This window comes from Triturus cristatus, chromosome 11 (assembly GCF_964204655.1).
Source record: "Triturus cristatus chromosome 11, aTriCri1.1, whole genome shotgun sequence".
NCBI lineage: Eukaryota > Metazoa > Chordata > Amphibia > Caudata > Salamandridae > Triturus > Triturus cristatus.
The window spans coordinates 429,673,016-429,696,819 of NC_140594.1; the positions used below are offsets into that span (position 1 = coordinate 429,673,016).

At 47.9% G+C, this 23,804-nt stretch overlaps 1 protein-coding gene across 2 annotated transcripts in view; it reads right to left on the bottom strand.

Annotated features, from left to right (window-relative positions):
- Positions 1–19,255, bottom strand: part of GMCL1 (germ cell-less 1, spermatogenesis associated) — a 615,261-nt gene extending 596,006 nt beyond the window's left edge. For both annotated transcript variants that reach the window (XM_085636262.1, XM_085636261.1), the window contains exons 1-2: positions 18,891–19,255; positions 12,835–12,958 (exon numbers count right to left, since the gene is read on the bottom strand). In XM_085636262.1, coding sequence (XP_085492388.1) covers positions 12,835–12,958; positions 18,891–19,042 — 276 coding nt within the window. In that variant the 5' untranslated portion in view covers positions 19,043–19,255. The remainder of the gene's footprint in view (positions 1–12,834; positions 12,959–18,890) is intronic.
- Between the last annotated feature and the right edge of the window lie 4,549 nt (positions 19,256–23,804).

Genomic DNA, 23,804 nt, shown 5'->3' on the forward strand with positions numbered 1-23,804 from the left:
GGGTGCCTTACATGTAATAAAACGGAAGGTTTGGTCCTGGCAAGTGGGTGCACTTGCCAGGTAGACATGGCCGCTATAAACTACACACACACTGACACTGCAGTGGTTGGTCTGAGACAGGGTTGCCTCGCGTAGGTGGCACAATCAGTGCTGCAGGCCCACTAAAAACATTTGCTTTAGAGGCCCTGTGCACACGCAGTACACTTTACCGTGGATTTACCAGTAAATCAACTATGCCAATCATGGATAACCAATCATAATCACAATTTACACAGGGGGCACTTGCACTTTAGCACCAATCAGCAGTGGGAAAGTGCCAAGCGTTTGAAAACCATGAAAACCGAAATGCAGCACACAGACAAAAACATGAGATAAGAAGCAAAAACTACAGGGGGAAAACACAAAGATGTCAGGTCTAACAGCCTTCCTTATGTCATTAGTGAGGCACATCTTAAATCCTCTTTTTAGCACAGTAGTCATTTTGTCAATTAGGACAACACACTAAGAAAAACAACAGGTTGTGGATAGAACACGAGAATGAGATTCAGTCACTGCCAATTATTCAGGAAGACATTCACTTTTGACCAGCAACAATGTTTGAATGGACCCAAAACACAAAGGGCAGCAGCATCTTAGCCAATATTCAATATTGAGTGCAATGTCCATGTTAGACCTGGCACCATTGGCGTAGGTCTCCCTTCAATTTGTCACTTTTTGACTCCTTTGTGGTTGCTGGCGTTAGACGCTCTGGTCGCTGTGCCACTGCCATTCAGTGTCACAGCACGAAAGCTCCTTATTATAAATTAACTGTATGAAATAGTATAGTCTTAGTAGTGCCAAGGAACAGGTTAGGAAAGTCGAATTTGGTATGCTTGAGCTTCAAATATGAAGGTACATCTAGTAGTGGTGATTGTCTTTATATTCTGAGTGTGCAACTACCGCTTTTGGAAAGTGGGTATCTTTTTGTCTAAACCTTCCTGTGTGTTTTCTTGGTATGTGTATTGGCCGTCTGGTTTAGAGGGCCAGGGCAGGCTGAGGCCGACCTGGGTCAAATGGAGGAATCCGCCGTTGAAGTATGGGTAGGGGTAACCCCTTTGATCTGAGCAGGGCTGTGCCTGGCAAGGTGAATGATGGCTCCACCTCCCACTGGGCATCTGATGGTGGACCCCTCTCCCTGAAAGGGAGGATGCCGCCTCATAAATAAAGTGACCCAAGTCGACACCAAACTGGTTCTGGCCGGGTCGAGTGATTTGTGACTTTCTCAAGAACAAAGACTTTTGGGGTATAAAGATCTGAGCTGAAACCACTCCGAGGTGTGTAACTTCGGGATGCGAAGACGAACCTCTGTCCACGTAACAAGAGGAAAAGAACTTTGAAACTTTCATCCATCTACTGAAGCAACTACCCAAGGGCCTGATTTGAGCTTGCCTCCTACCGAAGTCTGAGGGACATTAGACTAATTTGTCAGAAGCTCGGATTCCTCTGAAGGGAATCCTACTTGCAGGTGAGGCCTCTGTCGAGAAATCCAGGGTCTCTAGTCCTACTGTGGGGAATGCCGCATTTGACTTGCTACAGAAACTATTGCTATCGCCATTGTGGGCCGCTGCAGCGGAGGAGCTGTGCCGCTGAGTGCCCGCATTTGACTTGCTGCACAAACTATTGCTATCGCCATTGTGGCCCACTGCCGCTGAGGAGCTGTCCCGCTGAGTGCCCGCATTTGACTTGCTACACAAACTATTGCTATAGCCATTGTGGGCCGCTGCAGTTGAGAAGCTGTGCCGCTGAGTTCCTACCTTGGCCTTGCCACGAAAACTATTGCTGTTGCTAGTGTGGGCCGCTGCGGAGTCGTGCCGCCGAGTGCCCGCATTGGTCCTACCACGAGGATACTACGAGAATCAGTACTATCGCTATTTTGGGCCGCTGCTGCTGAGGAGCTGCGCCGCTGAGTGCCCACCCTTGTTTTACTACAGAAACCATCGCTATCGCGGGCCGCTGCAGCTGAAGAGCTGTGCCGCTGAGCACCCACGCTAGCCCCAACATCACTAACCTTGCCATCTTCTGTGTGTGCCGCTGGGTGCCGCCTTCTAACCCCGTCCTAGGATTAGCGTGAGCGCACGCCGCGGACTGCTACAGCTGAGGAGTTGTGGCCGCTGAGAGACCGCCTGTCATCCCGCACCTTCCCCCGTGAAGCTGTGCGCTGTGCCCCCATTTTATATCCCAGGTACATTGTGCATAACCGGGCCGCCTAGGCCCCGATCTCGAACTAAGCCTGTTCCACCCGCACGCACGAGTGCTTCCATCGCCCTGAATGAATCTAATCATGTGCATTGTGGTTCTTTGAGCATTTCTCCGTTTCATGCTTAACCTATATAAAGATAAAAAAATTTCAATACTTGCTTGTGGTGTCCGTTTTGTAGCGTCTTTCCAGCGTTATTGTGTATGGTCATAAATGCTTCACACACTGCCTCGGATATAGGCCTGTCTGCTCGTGCTACGTTACCACAGGGTTGAGCAGGGGTTATCAAAGGGTGTAGCCCCCTTACTCTGACTTAGGAAGAAGGGTCACTAATTGACACCGGCGCCAGCCGCTGCCAACTGGAGGCCCACATTTCTAACATTGGTGGCAGCGGTGGGATCAGGACTTACATTTGTGATCCACATACAATAACCTGTGTACGCTACTAGCGAGAGTTAACCGCGTGCGGTTTGATTTTGTTTTGTAGCTGACTGCGATTGCCAGCCAGGTGTGCTACTGGCGAGAGTAAACCGGGTACGGTTCTATCGCCGACTGTGATTGCCAGCCAGGTGTTTTTCGGTTCTATTAGATTGTGGACTGTGATTGCCAGCCAGGTGTGCACTGGCAAGAGTAAACCGCGTACGGTTTGATTTTGTTCTATTGCTGACTGTGATTGCCAGCACGTGTTTTTCGGTTCAATTAGATTGTTGACTGTGATTGCCACTCATGTCTACACGAGGTAGGGCCGACATCCAATGCTTCAGAGGATCTCCTCTTTGAGGAAGACAGGTTAGAAACCTACACTGGCAAACAGCTAAAGTCTTTTTGCAAGCGATTCACCGTCCCTGTTGCGGGTCTCTCTAGGAAGGAGGAATATCAGATGGCCCTTAAGGCCTGGATGGAGGCAAGGGAGTCCGCCGGGAATGAGTAAGAGGATGCGGGAGGGCAGCAAGATGAGGAAGTGGGTTTAGTGGAGGTAAAGCACTTTCCAACCCAGGTACTAGTGTGTCCTCAAAGGGTCTGTCTCCCGAAGAGATGGAGGACAGAGAGAGAGATAGGAGGCATTGTTTGGAGATGGCCAAATTGGAAGGTCAGAAGGACCTAGAGAGTAAAAAGTTGGATATTGAGAAGAACAGGTTGGCATTTGAACTTGAAAAAATGAAACTCGAGCATCAGAGAGTATTGAGCGAGTTGGAGATCAAGGCTAAGAGTTTGGAGATCTCCCCCTCTGGTGGCAGCATACCTTTAGTACCTACCGAGAGTAGAGTGTACATACCCAAAGATGTCATCAAGGATTTCCATAAGAGTGAGGATATCAGGCAATGGTTTGCCTCATATGAGATAGCCATGGTGTACCACCAGGTCCCTGAGAAGGACTGGAGAGCGGGGTTGTGGGGATTCTTTGTGAGTGATGGGAGGGATACCCTGTTGGATCTGCCTGAACAGAGCAGGATGGTGTATGCCCATATGAAAGAGGCTTTGATGACGCGTTATGGTTATCCCCAGAAATGTACAGGCAGAAATTTAGAACCTGTAAGAAGTTAGAGGGTACCACTTGGGTTGAATATGTGTCTTTTTTTTGCAGAGCAATGGATCGCTGGGTAAAGGGTAGGAAAGGGGAAACTTTTGAGCAACTGTATGATTTGTTTGCATGGGAGCATTTATCTAGTAACTGTTTTCCAGAGCTACGCCAGCACCTTGTTGATAGCAAGCTCACTAACCCTAGGAAGCTTGCTGAGGAGGCAGACCGCTGGGTGAGCACCCGGGTTCGCAAGGGTCCTGTGGGAGACTTCGCCAAAAGGTGGGCAGGGTCCCCAGCAGAGAAGTGGGGGGATAGAGGTAGAGAGAGTTCCAGAGAGGGCCCCAAAGTAACTCCCCGTGGAACCAAGGAGTGGTGTCCCAGCCTCCCCCAGAGAATAAGCCGGTGCCCCCGACAGGTAGGCCTGTTCAAAGGGGGCCTCTTACTTGCTTTAAGTGTGGTCAAGTGGGCCACCGGTATAATGATCCCCAGTGTCCCCTGAGGGATACCAATGTACCACCCCGTGCACTCACCCCGCCCTCCCGCCAGATTGCCAGTGTAGCCCTGGGAGGGGAGGAGGTGGGCGTCCAAAGTGGGTGGGAGCCCGTAGAATTGACCCTTGTCTCGCTAGGTGACTTCGAAAAGGTCCCTAACCCTGCACTGCCTGCTAACACTAAGAAGTACAGGCAGTGGGTGACCATCAATGGCCATAGGGTGGAGGCTCTGAGGGACACAGGAGCTAGGGTGACTGCTGTCAGCTCCCGGTTGGTGTCCAAAGAGCAGATTATCCCCCATGCATTCTGCCCAGTAGTGTCAGCAGACAACTCGGAGAGCCAGTGTGAGGTGGCTCAAGTTCCCTTCGAGTGGGAGGGGGGGGGTGTCTCAGGAACTCTTCAAGTAGCTGTGAGGCCCGCCATGCCGGTAGACTGCCTGTTGGGCAACGGTTTAGAGAACTCCCGTGAGCTGCGGTGGAGAGGAAGTCTCATTTGGAAATGTTGGGCCTGCCTGAGTGGGCATGCGCGACCACTCGGTCCATGGCAGCCAGTAAGGATGTTCAGAAGGACCTGGAGCCTGAAAGTACGGCCCAGGACCCTGCCTTGAAGAGAAGGGGTAGGGGGCGCGGGAAACCGGCCCCCATGGTTCTCACAGTCCAGGAAGGAGCAGACCTTGAGAGGGATGCCCTGGAACCTACAGGGGAACAAGTAGCTGAACTGGGGGACCTGCCTGAGCTGACCAAATGGCAGCAAGAAGGAGGGCCCACCAGGGAGGAATTTTGTGAACAGCAGAGAACGTGCCTTTCTCTTGTGGGACTGCGGCGACAGCCCACAGCCCAGGCAGCAGGTGATCAGTCAGGGTCACACCTGATCTATTGGGAGAATGAACTTCTTTATAGCGAGCCTAAGGTTGCTGAGCCTGGGTCAGCCCGTGTGCTGGTGGTACCCCAGAGTTTCAGAGCCTTCCTACTGGGGTTGGCTCACGACGTGCCATTGGCCGGACATCTGGGGCAGACCAAGACCTTTGAGAGGCTGGTCACCCACTTTTATTGGCCCCAGATGCGCAGGAGCTCGGATGCTCACTGCAGGACATGTGAGACTTGCCAGGCAAGTGGAAAGAGCGGGGGAAGATCAAGTCCCCACTCCAGCCCTTCCCGGTTGTCAGTAACCCATTCGAACGAGTGAGCATTGACATTGTGGGGCCTCTGGACCCCAAGACAGCCATGGGCAACAGGTTCATCCTGGTCTTGGTGGACCATGCCACCCGGTACCCTGAAACCATCCCCCTCAGGACAGTGAAGGCCCCCGTGGTGGGACGTGCACCGATGAGGATTTTCTCCCGTGTGGGATTCCCCAGAGAGGTGGTGTCCGATAGGGGTACTAAGTTCATTTCCAAATATATGAAGTCTCTGTGGGAGGAGTGGGAGGTAACTTACAAGTTCACAACTCCTTACCACCCCCAAGGTAATGGGCTGGTTGAGAGATTCAACCAGACCCTTAAGGGCAGGATTATGGGCCTAGAGGAGCCCATGAGGAGTAAGTGGGACGTCCTCATGCCATGCTTGCGGTTTGGTTACCGTGAGGTGCCACAGAAGTCCTAAGAGTTCAGTCCCTTTGAACTGCTCTATGGTCACCCGGTAAGAGGGCCTCTGAGTCTGGTCAAGCAATCTCCCAGGAAACCTCCCCAGGATGTATTTAGCTACATGCTGGCCTTCAGGAACCAGACTCAGCGTTTCAGAAAACTTGCTGGAGCAAATCTGGAATCCAGCCAGGAAGAGATGAAACGCTGGCACGATCAGAATGCCACTGATTGAGTTTCAGCCTGGTCAAAAGATTTGGGTCATGGCCCCAGTGGAGCCCGGTGCGCTCCAGGATAAGTGGACCGGCCCCTTCGAGATGGTAGAGTGCAAGAGTCCTGTTACCTAAATGGTGGACTTGCAGTCTCCCAGGAACCCCCTGCGGGTCCTGCATGTCAACCGCCTGAAGCTCCACTCTGAGAGGTCTGAAGTGGGCATGCTTCTGGCTACAGATGCTGGAACGGAAGAGGAGAGTGAGCCTCTTCCGGACTTCCTGTGGACAGAGGAGAAAGATGGGTCAGTGGAGGGTGTGGTCCTCTCCACCACACTGACCCCTGAGCAGCAGAGCGATTGTCGCCAACTATTGGGGCAATTCAGTGATCTGTTCTCCCTGGTGCCTAGTGTCACTGACTGGTGCGTCCACGACGTAGACACTGGGGACAGTCCTCCTGTGAAGCACAAGGCTTACCGAGTGACTGACCGGGTCAGAGCGTACATCAAGGAGGAGGTCTCCAAAATGTTTGCTTTAGGGGTCATTGAGTCATCTAGCAGCCCTTGGTCCAGCCCCGTGGTCCTGGTACCAAAGGCTGCGGCACCTGGTGCCACCCCAGAACTTCGGTTCTGCGTGGACTACCGAGGTCTCAATTCAGTCACAAAGACTGACGCGCACCCCATCCCCAGAGCCGATGAGCTCATAGATCGGCTAGGGGCTGCACGGTACCTCAGCACGTTTTATTTGACGTCTGGGTTCTGGCAGATCGCCTTGACCGATGGGGCAAAGGAGAGGTGGGCAAAGGAGAGGTGAGCTTTCTCCACACCTGACGGGCACTACCAGTTCCGGGTGATGCCCTTTGGGATGTAGAATGCCCCTGCCACCTTTCAGAGGTTGGTCAACAGAGTGTTGGTTGGGCTGGAAGATTTCAGTGCCGCCTACCTGGATGACATCGCAGTGTTTAGTTCCTCATGGGAGGACCACCTGCGCCACCTCTGGGAAGCGTTGATGGCACTGCGAAAGGCAGGCCTCACAATCAAGGCAAGCAAGTGCCAGATTGGGCAGGGTTTTGTGGTGCACTTAGGACACCAGGTGGGGAGCGGCCAGGTGGCGGCCCTACAACCCAAGATTGAAACCATCCTGGCTTGGGAGCCCCCAAGGACCCAGATACAGGTGAGAGCCTTTTTAGGACTCTCAGGTTATTACAGGAGGTTTATCATGGGGTATGGCAACATTGTTGCACCCTTGACTGAGCGGACTTCTAAAAAGCAGCCAAAGATTGTGAACTGGACTGACACCTGTCAGAAAGCTTTTGATGCCCTGAAGACTGCTATGTGCACCGCACCCGTACTTCGGGCGCCCAACTTTTCAAGGGAATTTGCTGTCCAGACAGACGCTTCTGTGCATGGTGTGGGGGCAGTTCTGTCACAGGTCAATGAAGAAGGCCTAGACCAACCTGTGGCTTTCATTAGCAGAAGGTTGCTCCCACGGGAACAAAGGTGGAGTGCAATTGAGCGTGAGGCATTTGCTGTGGTCTGGGCACTGAAGAAGCCGAGACCATACCTGTTTGGGACTCACTTCCGGGTTCAGACAGACCATAGGCCCCTCAGGTGGTTGATGCAGATGAGGGGGGAGAATCCCAAGTTGTTGCGGTGGTCCATTTCTCTACAGGGTATGGACTTTATGGTGGAACACCGCCCTGGTACAGAACACTCCAATGCAGGCCGTCTGTCCAGATTTTTCCGCCTCAGTGATGAGAACTCCCAGGGGCGGGGTAATTCTCCCCACATTTCAGCTGGAGGGGATGCGTGTTAGACCTGGCACCATTGGCGTACGTCTCCCTTCTGTTTTTGTCACTTTTTGTCTCCTTCGTGGTTGCTGGCGTTAAGACGCTCTGGGCGCTGTGCCACTGCCATTCAGTGTTACAGCGCGAATGCTCATTATAAATAAACTGTATGAACCAGTATAGTCTTAGTAGTGCCAAGGAACATGTTAGGAAAGTCGAATTTGGTATGCTTGAGCTTCAAATATTAACGTGCTTCTAGTAGTGGTAATTGTCTTTATATTCTGAGTGTGCAACTACCGCTTTTGGAAAGTGGGTATCTTTTTGTCTAAACCTTTGTTTGTTTTCTTGGTATGTGTATTGCCCGTCTGGTTTAGAGGGCCAGGACAGGCTGAGGCCGACCTGGGTCGAGTGGAGGAATCTGCCGTTGAAGTATGGAGAGGGGTAACCCCTTTGATCTGAACAGGGCTGTGCCTGGCAAGGTGAATGATGGCTCCACCTCCCACTGGGCGTCTGATGGTGGGCCCCCTCTCCCTGAAAGAGAGGATGCCGCCTCATAAATAAAGTGACCCAAGTCGACACCAAACTGGTTCTGGCCGGGTCGAGTGATTTGTGACTTTCTCAAGAACAAAGACTTTTGGGGTATAAAGATCTGAGCTGAAACCCCTCAGAGGTGTGTAACTTCGGGATGCGAAGACGAACCTCTGTCCGCGTAACAAGAGGAAAAGAACTTTGAAACTTTCATCCATCAACTGAAGCAACTACCCAAGGGCCTGATTTGAGCTTGCCTCCTGCCGAAGTGTCAGGGACATTAGACTTAATTCGTCAGAAGCTCAGATTCCTCCGAAGGGAATCCTACTTGCAGGTGAGGCCTCTGTCGAGAAATCCAGGGTCTCTAGTCCTACTGTGGGGAACGCCGCATTTGACTTGCTACAGAAACTATTGCTATCGCCATTGTGGGCCGCTGCAGCTGAGGAGCTGTGCCGCTGAGTGCCCACATTTGACTTGCTACGAAAACTATGGCTATCGCCATTGTGGGCCGCTACAGCTGAGAGGCTGTGCCGCTGAGTGCCCGCATTTGACTTGCTACGAAAACTATGGCTATCGCCATTGTGGGCCGCTACAGCTGAGAGGCTGTGCTGCTGAGTGCCCGCATTTGACTTGTTACGGAAACTATTGCTATCGCCATTGTGGGCCACTACAGCAGAAGAGCTGTGCCGCTGAGTGCCCGCCTTTGCCTTGCTACAAAATCCACTGTTGTTGCCGTTGTGGGCCGCTGCAGCTGAGGAGCTGTGCCGCTGAGTCCCCGCATCTGACTTGCTACGAAAACCATTGATATCGCCATTGTGGGCCGCTGCAGTTGAGAAGCTGTGCCGCTGAGTGCCTGCCTTGGCCTTGCCACGAAAACTATTGCTGTCGCTAGCGTGGGCTGCTGCAGAGTTGTGCCGCCGAGTGCCCGCATTTGTCCTACCACGAGGATACTACGAGAATCAGCACTATCGCTATTTTGTGCCGCCGCTGCTGAGGAGCTGTGCCGCTGAGTGCCCACCCTTGTTTTGCTACAGAAACCATCGCTATTACTATCGCGGGCCTCTGCAGCTGAAGAGCTGTGCTGCTGAGCGCCCACGCTAGCCCCTACGTCACGAACCTTGCCATCTTCTGTGTGTGCCACTGGGCGCCGCCTTCTAACCCCGTCCTAGGATTAGCGTGAGTGCACGCCGCGGACTGCTACAGCCGAGGAGTTGTGGCCGCTGAGAGTCTAATTGTCATCCCGCACCTTCCCCGTGAAGCTGTGCGCTGTGCCCCCCTTTTATATCCCAGGTACATTGTGCATAACCAGGCCGCCTAGGCCCCGATCTCGAACTAAGCCCGTTCCACCCGCACGCACGAGTGCTTCCATCGCGCTGAATGAATCTTTAATCATGTGCATTGTGGTTCTTTGAGCATTTCTCCGTTTCATGCTTAACCTATATGAAGATAACTATTTTTCTATACTTGCTTGTGGTGTCCGTTTTGTAGCGTCTTTCCAGCGTTATTGTGTATGGTCATAAATGCTTCACACACTGCCTCTGAGATAGGCCTGTCTGCTCGTGCCACGTTATCACAGGGTTGGGCAGGGGTTATCAAAGGGTGTAGCCCCCTTACTCTGACTTAGGAAGAAGGGTCACTATTTGAGACCGGCGCCAGCCGCTGCCAACTGGAGGCCCCCATTTCTAACAGTCCACTTATGCGCATGAGTCAAGATTGGGGAAGGCAACCAATGTTTTATCAGCTGAAAAGAATATATATATATATATATATATATATATATATATGATGGGATGTGGCGCAAGAACAGCATACCTATTCATAAGAGTTCTGCTGGCACCATTTGTCCAACTAAGCACAATGCTGCAAATTTCTATAAAACGCATAGGGTTCGAATCATTGGTGTGAAGGAGGTGTAAATTCCACTGGTCACAGTAAGTCAAATACTGAACCTTCCCTCCTATCTGCAACAAATGATTAGGGGTATTGGATTGTGCTATATTACACAACTGGGGAAGGAAGAAATAAAAAAAGAACATGATTCCACCTTATGTCAAGCAATTGGAAAAAAAAAATCACAGCCTGGAATAGGCCCGACTGAAAGAAGTTATATCGTTTTCTGCTGGATATGATTTTTTTTTTTACTGTAAAAATCAACAGACCACAGTAATAATTTCTATTAACCTTTGTGCCTAAACTGGAAGACAAACAAACCACTTCATCTCCCTCAGTCTTAAACTCACATTTTTGCCTAAATTCAGTGATTTCAGAAAGGAGATGAAACACAGAACTAAAGGTTAAACATAAACCTGAACATTTACTTTGACAAGAGGCCTCTGTAAATCCTTACTTGCTTTAATAGCACAATGCAAAGAACAAGGAGTGAATAAAAGAAGATAAACTATTAGTGCATATTCCTACTACAGGATGTTAACGTAACTTTACCTATCTAAGGTTTCAATCATTTTGATTCATTTTTATTTTATCAAACATCTCGAAAATCACACTGCTCTTGCGGAAAACTAATATGATATCGCCCATATAATTTTACATCTATCTCGGGTAAAGTTCTCTAAATCATCCTGAGAGAAACTTTGGGGCGGGTGGAGCAGAGTAATGGAAGGGGAAAGAATATAAAAAACAAAAAACAAAAGAAAGAAGAAAAAAAAAAAAACACCAGAGTTTCAAATTAGTTGTCGCCTTCACCCAATTGCTACTTTCACATGTGGCTACAAAAGGAGCTTTTCCTTTATGCTAAACAGTTGATTCACACCCTACCAGCCCCAACCCACCACTGTTCTAGCTCCAAGACTTTGCACAGTGTTTTAAGGAAGGTTCATATCACTTCAACTTATTTAAACACATGCCGACATCCCTCATGGTGAATCCAAAAGTTTTCCAGGAATTAACAACATTGTACCTTGCTCTCATCCAATAAAGTCCTTTTTAAAAGTAGGTGAGGTTCTTACCTCCTAGTCTGCATGGAACAGCAGTAGAACGATAAAATAAATACATGTTTGCACAAACCGATGCCACACACTGGAAATAATCCTCCTGTATGATTTTTCTCACACAGATTGAATGTTTACCACTGCTACGATTGTGCCTTTATATTCCGTGGCCCTCTTGCATACTTTTGATCTTTAGCCTGAATGCTTTGCAGGGGAGGAGTCAACTGGGAAAAACTCCCTCTTTAGGAAACTTTGTATCATCACTGTAAGGGTCTCTGAGGCCGTATAGTTAGCACCATCCTAACCCCCAGAAAGAGTAAACTATTTGCAGCTTGCACATCGGTCTTGCAGAAATTCAACATGGCACTTGACATAGATTCGTGATGGCACTGGCACAATACTGCAAAGAACTTTGGACCTTCACTTCTGGTAAGGCTATACATGCCTACCTCTGTTTAGAACTAACTCAGTGCTGTGCTGATTGAGGATATCTTCTCTACAATATGTTATTGTATGTTTTGTAAATCCTGCAATGCTACAAACTTCCTCAATTTACCAGGTTTGGTCTACCTCCACAGCCAGATCACAATTGACTCCTGCTGTACACCTTTGTCTTCCACCCTAGAAAATTGCTTCAGTATAAAGAAATCCAAAGTATCACTGGGAGGCATTTCTCTGGAGGATAGCGGTCAAGCTAGCAAATGAATAATTGCCGATTTGGAAAGTCAGTATTCAATCTCCCAATGCAGGCCATAAAAAAAAAACGCACCCTCAGCAATCTGCCAACTTCCCACCAATCCTTTGCACCACAGGTTTCAGCAGGAAGTCTCGGTGGTATTCAAGCAAATCTCGTCTTTCATCCGCATTCTTTAATGCTCCTACAAGCACCCTCCAAAATCAGACCAAATGTCCTATTTCAGGCCTGTCACCATGAGGCACAACTCTTTGTGGGTGTCCACTAACCATACATTTGACACCCAAGGAGAGAGAATATCTTACCTCTTTTAAACACTTGTAACAAAACTAAATCAGCCACTTAATCGGGCCTGAAGATATCCGTGTAAAAACTATGCAGCTTGGGAATAAGTTTGGGGAAGCCTGAAGATGATGCAGACTTGGTTGCTTTGGGAGGTTTCAGTCAGTCCTTTTACCTGAAAGCCAGTGGTGAATGAGAGCATGCAAGTAATTTACATGTTAGGCTTGTCAGAAGCCAGGTTTGTAGAGAGGAGTCGGAGGGAGTGACATCTTGGTCTTATTTGTGGCCAGTAATTACAAGCCCAACTGATTTATTCCTAGAATACCAGCCTGTAAACACTCCAGCCAGTCAAGGCGATCTCCCCAATTCTGTATAATGGAGCCTGTGGCCGCTCTTTCACTGTCTGTGCGCAAAGATCAACACATACCAGTGTGTTAAAGAGCTGCTATTTTCAGCCACTTCTGCACACAGCACAAGCATGTTTCTTCACTTGAAGGTTGGTGAAAAAAAAAAAAAAAAAAAAAAAAATCAGAAAGCACAAACTAGCTTAGAGGCTCACCTGGCATAGATAGATCTTGTGCAGGCTCCACTCCTGCCCCAGAGCATGGATCTTGATATCGCTATTTTCTCCATTCAAAAATAGAGTCTGATAAATGTATTTGGACGTGCTTTTCAATTTTTTTCTGAAAAAAAAGAAAGATAAAGGCTTAGAATAACTTGATTGGCCAAATTTCTGCCTAACAAAGAATTCAGATCAAACTTCCAACTAGCACTTTAGTCCCAAAGTTGATCAACTGTGGTCATGCAATACCATTTTCACAATTCTTTTAACTTTTCATATACTTTAGGGAAAGGCAAAGTTCTGATCGTTGTATATGGTCTTCTCGATGGCCACTCTTCCCTCAAGAATATTGAGGAATATATTTAACCGGAGTATTGGAGATACTATTGGTTTCGGCTTTTGTTTAGTGAGAAGTCTTGCTTCAGTAAGAAGCCCTATACAAGTGCTATTTGAGCATCAGTCAGGCAAACTTTCCTTGTACCAACAATAGGAGCCATATAGGCAGCAGCAGTGTCTCCACACATAAAACAGTTAACAGGCAGACCGGTGCAGAGCAGGCTTCACTCATTTACGACCAGTACAGCGCAGGTAACTGCATCACAAGTTTCCCTCACTCACTGAACTGTCCAAGACAACAGTGAATGTCTTGAAGGTGCAACAACAAATTCCTGCAGATCTTGAAAAGGCAGGCGGGCCGTAGAAGCCCAACTCAAAGCAGCAGAAGTCTAGTGATGCAGATGGAATTGCCACTTAAGAACAAACAATGGGGGCTAAAGTAGAGAGCGCAGATCAACTTAGCAGAAAAGCATGCAACAACGCAAACTAAAAAAATAAAACCACACTCAAAGGAATCGTGTTGTTCAGCCTCCCTGTGCCCCACTTCCTTCCCTTCTCTGTGTGCAGCTCAGTAGGTCTCAAAAGGTTCATAAACAGCTGTGCAAACCGAGACAGCAGGAAGGGAAGGTCTGCTACCAAACATAACCGAAGGCATTTATTTGCACTAGAAGCAGCTGTGGAAAACTTGGTGGAAAGAGAAGATTTAGGAAGCCAGACAGGACACAGCACAGCAGCGCAAAAAGCACCGGCAACACAAAGCTTCCAAATGCTGAAAATACGTTTTGATGCTTGCACATCTATCCCGGTGCCGAAAAAAACAGTGTCAGAACATAGCCCCAGCAAACCCTGGCCGCCCTAGTATCAAATCAACTTATGCAGGTCACCGGCATCTTGCAGCTACAACAGAGGACCAGGTAGTACTGTAACCAGAGTCACCATCTTTGCTGTTGGGGCTTCACCAAGCAACTAACGACCTTTTCTTAACTAATACAATAACAAGTTTCCTCCAACAAATCCATATTCCCACACTTTTCCACCACTAATGGATTAGCTTTCACGGTACCCCTCTGGTTGGAAGCATGAGGTGCCATAAAAGCAGGTCCTGCTTGTAATAATTTCAGGACAAAAAGGCGCCCCTTAAAGAAAAAATGACAAGCTGAAGTCCCATAATACAAGTCCCAAGGAAATTCTGGACAGGTGCTCACTCTTGTGAAAGAAAGTAACTGAACCAAGATCAGTTCTTTTTTTTAAAAAATTCACATGCTACTTTCTTGCTCTAGAGAAGACTCCCACTGTCCATGTTTGGTCATGTTCTGGCAGTGAAATCCCCAGCTATCATGGGTGAAGCCAGAGTTCAATATATACAAGAAGCTCATTAAAAATATATACTTTTTTTTTTTTTTTTTTTTTATGAGCTTCTTGGAGTGTGTTCCCAACGTCTGTTCAGATTATGCTTCATGCTGCTCATTTTCATACTAACAAACTTCTACATGTATGCAGCAGGCTATAAAACCCATTAGTCACCAAAAACTAATGAACTGTCACAGTTCTCCGCAACAGGTGAATGAGAGAATTTTTCAATTATATTTACCCATTGTCATGAAGGATTGGCCATTCCATTAGAGAGAAAAGGACTACAGAAGTATAATCGTTTGACAAAATTAACAGCTGATAGTTTTTTTAGGTTGATGGACATCCATTAATTGCTACAAGGAATCAAACAAAAACTGTGTTATAAGTTCTGATCAGTGAGTCAAGATAGGGATCAAAATTAACCCTTTGTGGAGAGCACTAAATGGCATTACAAAAAACACTTTTGCTAAAGTCATTGGAACAAAGTTGCGTAGAGCGTAGGGGCACATATTAGAGTGGAGTACATTGGTGTACATAAGTTGAGTAGAGTGGTGTTTCCACAGAACATTCAATCACGCAGTATCTTCACCTTCCGTACTCTCACTAAATTAGTTGTTTAACAGTTACATTAAAGCTTTCGGTACAGGTTGAAAGATTGTTTGCATACATGTAAACTTCACATGTCATGCACTTCAAGCAGGTCTTTCCATGCCACTGACACTGTACCAGCCATTCTAATATAACCAATGCAGTAACATGGAGGTTTTTTACTTTCACTAAAAAGGTACCATACTTTTTGCCTTTTACAGGAGCAGTGAGTTGTACGTCGCGTAGGGTTTGCTATTTCACTAACACTGCCCCAGCCATTCCAGTCTTCCCAACACACAATCCTAGTCCACATAATTCCGGTACACTTAAAACCACATAGTGACTAGTCACATAATTCCACTACACACATCCACCCCACACAATTCCGCAACAATTCAAATCCAACTCCACATACATCTACTCCAAACCAAAGCACATGGGTAAAAGGCACTGTCATTTACAAAGCCAATAGCTCCAACTCTCGCAAATGTGAGACCTATTGCAGTCCAAAGGTTTAGTAGAACCTTTAAGGAAACTTCTTAAAAAGGGAGCAGCATTTGTTTGGACTCAGAAAATGATGAGGCTTTTGTTCAGGTTAAAAGACTCATTGCAAGGGCTCCTGGACTGAATACATTTGATCCTAATGGTAAATCTTATGTTACAGTCAATGCCGGTGCCAGTGGTTTTCGGGCGATATTTACTCAAATGGTGTTTGGAAAGGAAAGATTTATATCATTCATCTAGAGGTATTAGTGGAACAGAAAAACATTACATGTATATGATGGATGGTGTAAGATCAGGTAATGCTTCTTCTAGGTTAGTGAGACTCATTGCGAGGTTACAGGAATTTAATTTTGAAATTAAACACATTCCTGGAGGAAAAAACTTTTCAGCGGATTGTTTGTCTAGACTTCCTCCGGATGAAGGGCCAGAGAGGGAGATCACTGATCAGCATGAATGTATTGTAGCAATGGTGGATGCATTGAGTTCTTGTAATTCGGTCATTTTAGAAAGTGAATGGAATGAATTTGAGTGCAAGGATAGCGTTTTGGCCAAAGTCGAACAGTTTGTGGTTAAGTGGTTGGCCACCCAGCAGGAATTCAGACCATTCTTTACAGAGTTTTGCCGAGGTTTTTATTGAGCTTAGCATTGAAAATTACATTTTGTTGAGACATGGTTTAGTTGTCCCTCCTGAGGTTATTAAGAACAAGCTACTTGAGTTAGCTCATTCTGAGCATCCTGGGATGTCCGGTTCGGACAAATTACTCAAACTACATTATTGGTGACCTGGAATGGATGCTGTTGTTGAACGGTATGTGGATAACTGTAAAGAATGTGTTAGATCTGATAAACATTGGGAAGTTTCTACTAAGCCTTTAGCTGTTTAAGAAGTATCTCTGGGACCTTGGAAGAGAATTTCCATTGATTTTTCAGGACCCCATGATTGTTTGGGTAGGGAGAGTAGATTTTTGATAGTTGTTATTAATAATTTTTCCAAGTGGATGTATTATACCTTTGTTGAACATCCCAACACAGATGAAGTTATATGTTTTTAGAGAAGATTTTACAAATTGAAAGAGCACCCAGTGTCCTTATGTCTGACAATGGGGTGCAATTTGTTTCTTCCAGGATTTTAAGTTTTCTTAAAAGATTTGGAGTCCGTTCTGAAAAGCAAATGGTCAAGTAGAGAGGGCCAATAGATTCATAAAAGAAATGATTCAATCAGCATTGGAGAGCAAACTGGACGCATTTTAATTTTTGAGGGAAAAGATTTGGAGTGATCATGTTGCTCCACTTACAAGTACTGGAGTGTCTCCATACTTTTTGAGGAAAGGCAGGCAAAGTAAGACGCTTGCGACACCTGCCTTTGGAAAAAACGTGGAATGTGATACTTTGGAGTGTTGCATTGCTAAAGCTAGAGATAACATAAGTTTGTCTGGTGTCACTGGTAATTCTTACCATGATACATGTCACAGAGTCAAACGTAAGGTGGTTGAAATTGGTGATTGGGACCGTGTTATCAAACCTACCTTACAGTGCAAAGGTTCTTCTAAATTTTCTGTGCCGTTCATGGTGGAAAGAGTTACTGATTCTGCTGTCCCACTAAAAGACAAAGGCTGGTGGAACAAAAGTGTTATAATAGTTCTCAAGCCTGGGCAGGAGTTGTTGGTTTGAGCAGGAAAGGTTGGAGAATGGTGGTGTGTGGTTTGATGAGAATGGTGAAAAATGGGATCTTTCTGTAAGTTTCACTGCAAGTCCTTTGGAAGGTGAAAACTTCAGTGGAAGCATTTTGGATGCTGACTGTTTAGAACCAGGGGGAGATCTATTGGGCGAGTCTGTCAAAGAAGGGGTTTCTGTTGAGGGTAATTCATTTTTACAAAAAAAAGGATTGCCAAGATACCCAAAAAGTTGGAAGATTATATTTTGGAATAAGTTACTTTTAATCATCTTTTCATCTAGTGGTTTAGTTTTAAAAAAACAAAAAACGACATGTAGTAATTTGTGCACTTCCCTTTGTTAATAAAGCTTAGTTTCATGCAATGTTTAGTTATGGAACTGTATTACTATTTCCATGGTTGCTATGATGTAATTTGGAATGCATCGATGCCCTATAGAATGTACTGATGTAATTGTGATGGTCTTAGAATTAAGGAGATGCGGTTGGAGTTGGACGTCGTTTTCCTGTGCACTTGTGGGTCATTGCAAGGCACTTAAATAACTTTATTTTTATATACTACTGACTCACTCGCTTCATTACAGATCCCCTACCCAAATCAGTATGGTTACCAATAGCTAGACACACCCATGAATGCTAGCTCTAGTACTAGTTCACATATTTCTCGCTAAACCCATCACTCTATTGTCAAGCCTTTAAGTTAATAATGAAAACATGAGTCTATACGTGTTATCTTTGGTGTTAATTCTTAGTTGTTTGTTTATACATCAAGAACCTCTACACTACTGTGTTACTGCATGCACAGCAATCGGAATTGCAGGCCATACCTGTGTCTGTAAAGACTTACTAAGACAGTGTATTTATGATATCTACAAAAAGAGGTTTACATTTTTTTTCCAAAAACCTTTGATGATTTTTTTGCCAGTTCCCTATCAACCTTAATTTGCTGCCCACGATTCTTAATTGCCCTCCCACCGCCATAATCTTAGAGCTGGGCCTGCTTCTTTGTGTACTTGCAATATGTTCACTTTTTAGTAAAGGAAATGAGAATGTTGTGTCTTTCTTGACATTACTTAAGCAACTTGGGTGACGGCACATCTTGTCATGGGATGTTACTGTATGTTGTTACTGCCTGTTGGAGTCAATCTATATCCGAGAACAAACTGCCCTCCATTCACTTACTACAGGTCAATATCTTCATTAATCGAAATGTTTACATCAAACCATTGAGAGACAGAGGGTTTATGGGCGCTAATATGTATAATTTAGAAGTCTTCAGTGGAGTTTCCTGGGGGTCTAGGAACATTATTCTAATGTTTGAAGTGTTATGTACTTGTAAGGGGTCGTGTTTGGGATTCTGACCTCAAGGAAGCACTATCACATGGCGACTGTGTCTTGTCCTTCCGAAAAAAGCGGATGGAGTGGGTATGCAGCAGGTATTACCTCCGGAAGGCGGTGAACTGTGAGGATGTGAGGTCGTGGCTGGCAGAGTTCTGATCCTTCGAGAAAATAATGGCCCCATCCCTTGTTGACTAGTGGTTTAAATGTAACTGAAGGCACGGAAAATATAGGAGACGCTAACACGCTAAGGTGGTCTTACCTCCGCGGGGTGTCAAGCAGCTCCCCGTCGTCCTCGCTATCACTCTCGCACGGGCACTGTCGCTCCAGACCCCGCTTTCTCTTCCTACACCGACAAGTAGCCTCCTGTTCCTGGGCCCGGGGAGGCCGCATTCGGCTACCCAGTGCCCCCATTGCCCCTATCGGTTACTGAGAACGCGTCCCGTGCCGGGTCCGGCCCGTCACGCGCAGTCCATGCTTCTAACTTCCGGAAGCCGGACCCGGCCCGCCACGGCGGCACAGAAAACCCCCTATCCACCTCGCTGTAGCTCTTCCACGAGTTCTTTAATAGAACTCTGTGCTCTCAGCCGTGACAACCAAAACTTCCGGCCCGCGCGACTGAATGACAGCCTCGCGAGGCCCACACCGCTCCATGGCAACCGAGAAGCTTGTTTACGATTGGCGGAATCAGGGAATGGAAAGGAAAGAAAGACACGCTTTAAAAAATATCGAAGAACGTGTCAGACATGGTGTAGTTCTTCATGAAAGGAAGCTCAGACTAAAAGAAGCTAAGTTCCTAACATTGCACAAGATATGCTAGACAATTTACTAGAGAAAATGTAACTGTACCGGAAAATCGATTAGATTTACATTTTACACAACGTTGCATATTTTCTTCTGCAATAATTCCAATGTATAAAAGAAATGAAAATACTTTAATGTTGTGATTATTTTTTTTCAGCGGATTTAAGAACAAATTGTGTACATTCAAAACACATTTAAATACAGCGGACCGTTTTGGAGCGTTGCTAGCACCAACTAGGGGAGAGGATGTGGTCCGTCGGCTACGCTGCAGACTTTGGTGCTTGAAACCAGAGTTCGAGCCTCGGTCGCGTCCACATCCTGTGATTCTGGGCAAATCACTTAATCTCCCTGTGCCTGAATGTGTAATGTAAATACCGTGCTGTAGAGTTGCGCTCTAGTCTTCACTTGCGTGATGACGTAGACGCGCGGCGGCCATTTTGTAGGCCGATAGTAAGCGCCGAGCCTGCGAACGAGTCAGACGTTCCCCGACACTCACCCTGCAATAATAATTGTTAAATGGAAATAAAGCACACGATTCATAATGCCAAACCGTGAGATCTGATGCTTCCTGCCCTGTACCTTCACCACTACAAATGGCGACGAGGACTGGGATCGAAAAAAACAGGGAAGACCGAAGAGTGCCTGAACACTGAGAACACGTGTCCAGGTGTCAAGAATTCCTGTCATGCGAGGGGAGGAAAACGGTAACCAGCGAAAACGGACTACCTCTCCCAGGATGCTTAGCGGTTGAGAGGTTATGTAAACAGGAGAGCTGTTACATAACTCAAGGAAAACACGCCCTTATGTAAACAGGAGAGCTATTACATAACTCAAGGAAAACACGCCCTTATGTAAACAGGAGAGCTGTTACATAACTCAAGGAAAACACGCCCTTATGTAAACAGGAGAGCTGTTACATAACTCAAGGAAAACACGCCCTTATGTAAACAGGAGAGCTGTTACATAACTCAAGGAAAACACGCCCTATAAAGGGAGGAACCGGGAGGTACAACGCTGTCGGATATTGTGTTTACACCGACGTACCTGCTTAGTGAAGAGCAGTGTTCCGGAGTGGTGCTCCAGTAAGGCAAGAACGGAGGTAGGTCGAGTCGTTACTCCCTGGGCCGTGTCTTGCCCCATCGTCACCTGTGAAGGACCCGGAAGCTCTACCGGATAACCATTGAGCTTCGCTTTTTGACTCGGCTGAGTCAAAGCGCAGTGGCGCTTTTGCTGGTTGGAGTCGTAACTCCCAGCCCGACCAGAGATACAGGGACTGCCAGCTGTAACGCACACCAGGAGGTGTTTGCCGCGTTACAGACTCGGAAGTCCACAGGATCGATCGAGCGGCTGCTCTCGGTTCAGTCTTCTTTGCTTGTGATTGGGGTATCGGTGACGCATCACCAGGAGGTGACTCCGCGTCCCGGTGCAGTCTGAGGAAGAGGTTGAGCGGCTGCTCCCTTCAGGTAGAGACCCCGGCTGGGTGTTTCCCTGACTCCTCGATTCTCCCCAACACTCTTCGTGCCCCTCACAGCCTACCGATTGGCATTGTCGGCCATTTCATTTCTGCCCTCTGTTGGCATACGCCGGGATCGGCGTATATGCAGAGGACGGCTAGGACCATCCGTGCTGTGGGCTGGTAACGTACTTAGCCTGGAGGATTCCAGTGACTATAACCTTTGTTTATTCCTTGTATTATTTTTGCCTTCATTAAAATAACTAAACCTTCACAAGTGGTTGCGTTCTCATTATCGTGTCTGTTAAACGATCCTGAGACGTTCAGGGCGTTACAAAATATCCGACCTTAATAACACTAACTGTCTCCCGGTCGATAACAGACATGGCAACACTTGATGATGTGCTGGCTGCTTTAGCGACCGTGCAAATTGAATTGGCTGCCTCCAGGCAAGAAACAGCCGATGTAAAAGCCAGACTGGATGCTATCCAATTGGACCCGCTCACGCCCAGCACCTCCCTCACGAACCAGACCCCTGCGGTAGTAGTGGAAATGCTGGTAGCCGTCCCCTTGGCAACACCAGAGAGGTACAGTGGGGATCCTAACACAGTGCAGGTATTCCTCACACAAGTGGCGCTACATTTATCGTGCAAACCAAGGGCGTTCCCCACGAGTCAGGCTCGTGTGGCTTTCCTTATATCCTATTTGGCTGGAAACGCGGCACAATGGGCCGTACCTCTGGTGAGCAGGGACGACCCCATCTTATGTGATTGGGGTGCTTTTCGCGAGGAATTCCTGAAAGTCTTCGACAGAAGGGCTGACTCGTACACAGCGGACCGTGAAATGCTTGAGTTGAGACAGGGATCCAACGACCTGGTGCAGTATCTCAACGCGTTCCGAAGGCTGGTTGCGGAAACCAAGTGGCCTGTTACTAAACAGACGGCGCTCTTCCATCACGGGCTGTGCGATGAGCTCAAGGACGCCGTGGCTCATATTGACCCACAACCCAAGACATGTGAGGGCCTTATCAACCTGGTATTACGGCTGGAACATAGGCTAAGTGAAAGAAAGGGGGATCATGGGAGAAAAGGAAACTCCCTTCCATCCTATGTGACAGTGGGAAGTCCTGAAACTTCCACCGCATCCAAGGGAGAACCCATGGACATCGGCGCAATACGAGCGAGCCTCACAGCCACGGAGAAAGAGTCACGCCGTAAACAAGGATTGTGCCTATATTGTGGCAAAAAAGGCCACTACGTACGTGAATGCCCTGCCAAACCGAAGACGTCACGTTATCGGGCCAACCGGTCGGTAACAGCCGTGGTGGACGTACCGGCGGAAAACTAGAGGACTCCCAGACCAAAGAAGGGGCATCTCGGAGTCACTCATCCATCCCTTCACTTTCCAACTCGGTCACTAAGGGACAACGACACCTGTTTCTCACGGTGCACGTGGGAGTGCATGACCAGTGGATACCCGTTGTGGCCATGGTGGATTCAGGGGCCACTGGCATGTTTATGGACCACAACGAGGCATGCAGGCTAAGGAAACAAGCATTCATCTGGTGCCATGACTCTCCATGCGCAGGTCATTTGGGCTTTGAAAAAACGGTGGCTAGCATGGGACGGCATTTCTGGTGGCCAACCATGAGAGTGGATGTCAGGAGGTGGGGACAGGAGTGTCCTACGTGTGCTACCATGAAGGCCGACCATGGCCGAACCCAAGGGCTCTTACATCCACTTCCGACCCCGGATAGACCATGGGATAGCATATCACTGGACTTCGTGGTGGGCCTACCGGTAGACCAGGGGATGACAGCAATACTGGTGGTGGTGGATTACTTGACGAAAATGGGGCACTTCATCCCCTGCAAGAGAGTCCCTACGGCCGGGGAATTGGCGTCACTACTCCTAAAGAATGTGGTACGACTGCATGGATTACCTGGGGTGATCGTGTCGGACCGGGGGTCCCAGTTTACTGCGCAATTCTGGAAGACTTGGTGCACTGCGCTGCATGTTAAGACCGCCCTGTCCACCAGCTACCACCCTCAAACGGACGGCCAAACCGAGCGCCTGAACCAAACGCTCAAACAGTATCTGCGATGTTTTGTGGACCAGGGCAGGGAAGAATGGGTCGACTTGCTATGGGTTGCAGAGATAGCCTATAACAACGCCACTCACAGCTCCACACAGGCATCTCCGTTCTATAGCAACTATGGCCAACATCCCAGGTTCTTGCCATTTCTACATCCGTTCAGAGAGGACAGGATTCCCGCCACAGCGGACAGGGTGGCACACATAAAAGACACGTTGATGCGCTCAAGGGCTGTCCTAATAGAGGCCAAGAGAAGATACAAGGCTGCGGCAGACAGGAAGAGAAGGCCCAGGCCACTGTACCGCACTGGAGACTACGTCTGGATATCCACAAGAAACATGAGGTTTCGAAAGAACAGTGTGTTCCATCCCAAGTACATGGGCCCCTATCGAATTACCAAGTGTATGGGTCCCGTGAACGTGAAGGTGTGCTTGCCCCAGTCATTGCGGATACACCCTGTCTTTCATGTATCATTGCTCAAACCAGCGCCCTCCAAGCCGTCTGGGACACCTAGGCCGGTATGCGTGGAGTCGGAGGTGGAGTATGAAGTGTCGGGCATACGGGCGTCCAAATGGCGCAGGGGGAAGCTGTGGTACCTGGTTGCATGGAAAGGCTATGGCCCGGAGGAGCAGTCATGGGAACCAGCTGAAGGGGTTCATGCTCCGCGCTTGGTCTCCTTGTTCCATCGGCGTTTTCCTGCCAGCGCTGGACCCGTGGGGAGCCGCTGAGAGGGAGGATGTACTGTCAAGAATTCCTGTCATGCGAGGGGAGGAAAACGGTAACCAGCGAAAACGGACTACATCTCCCAGGATGCTTAGCGGTTGA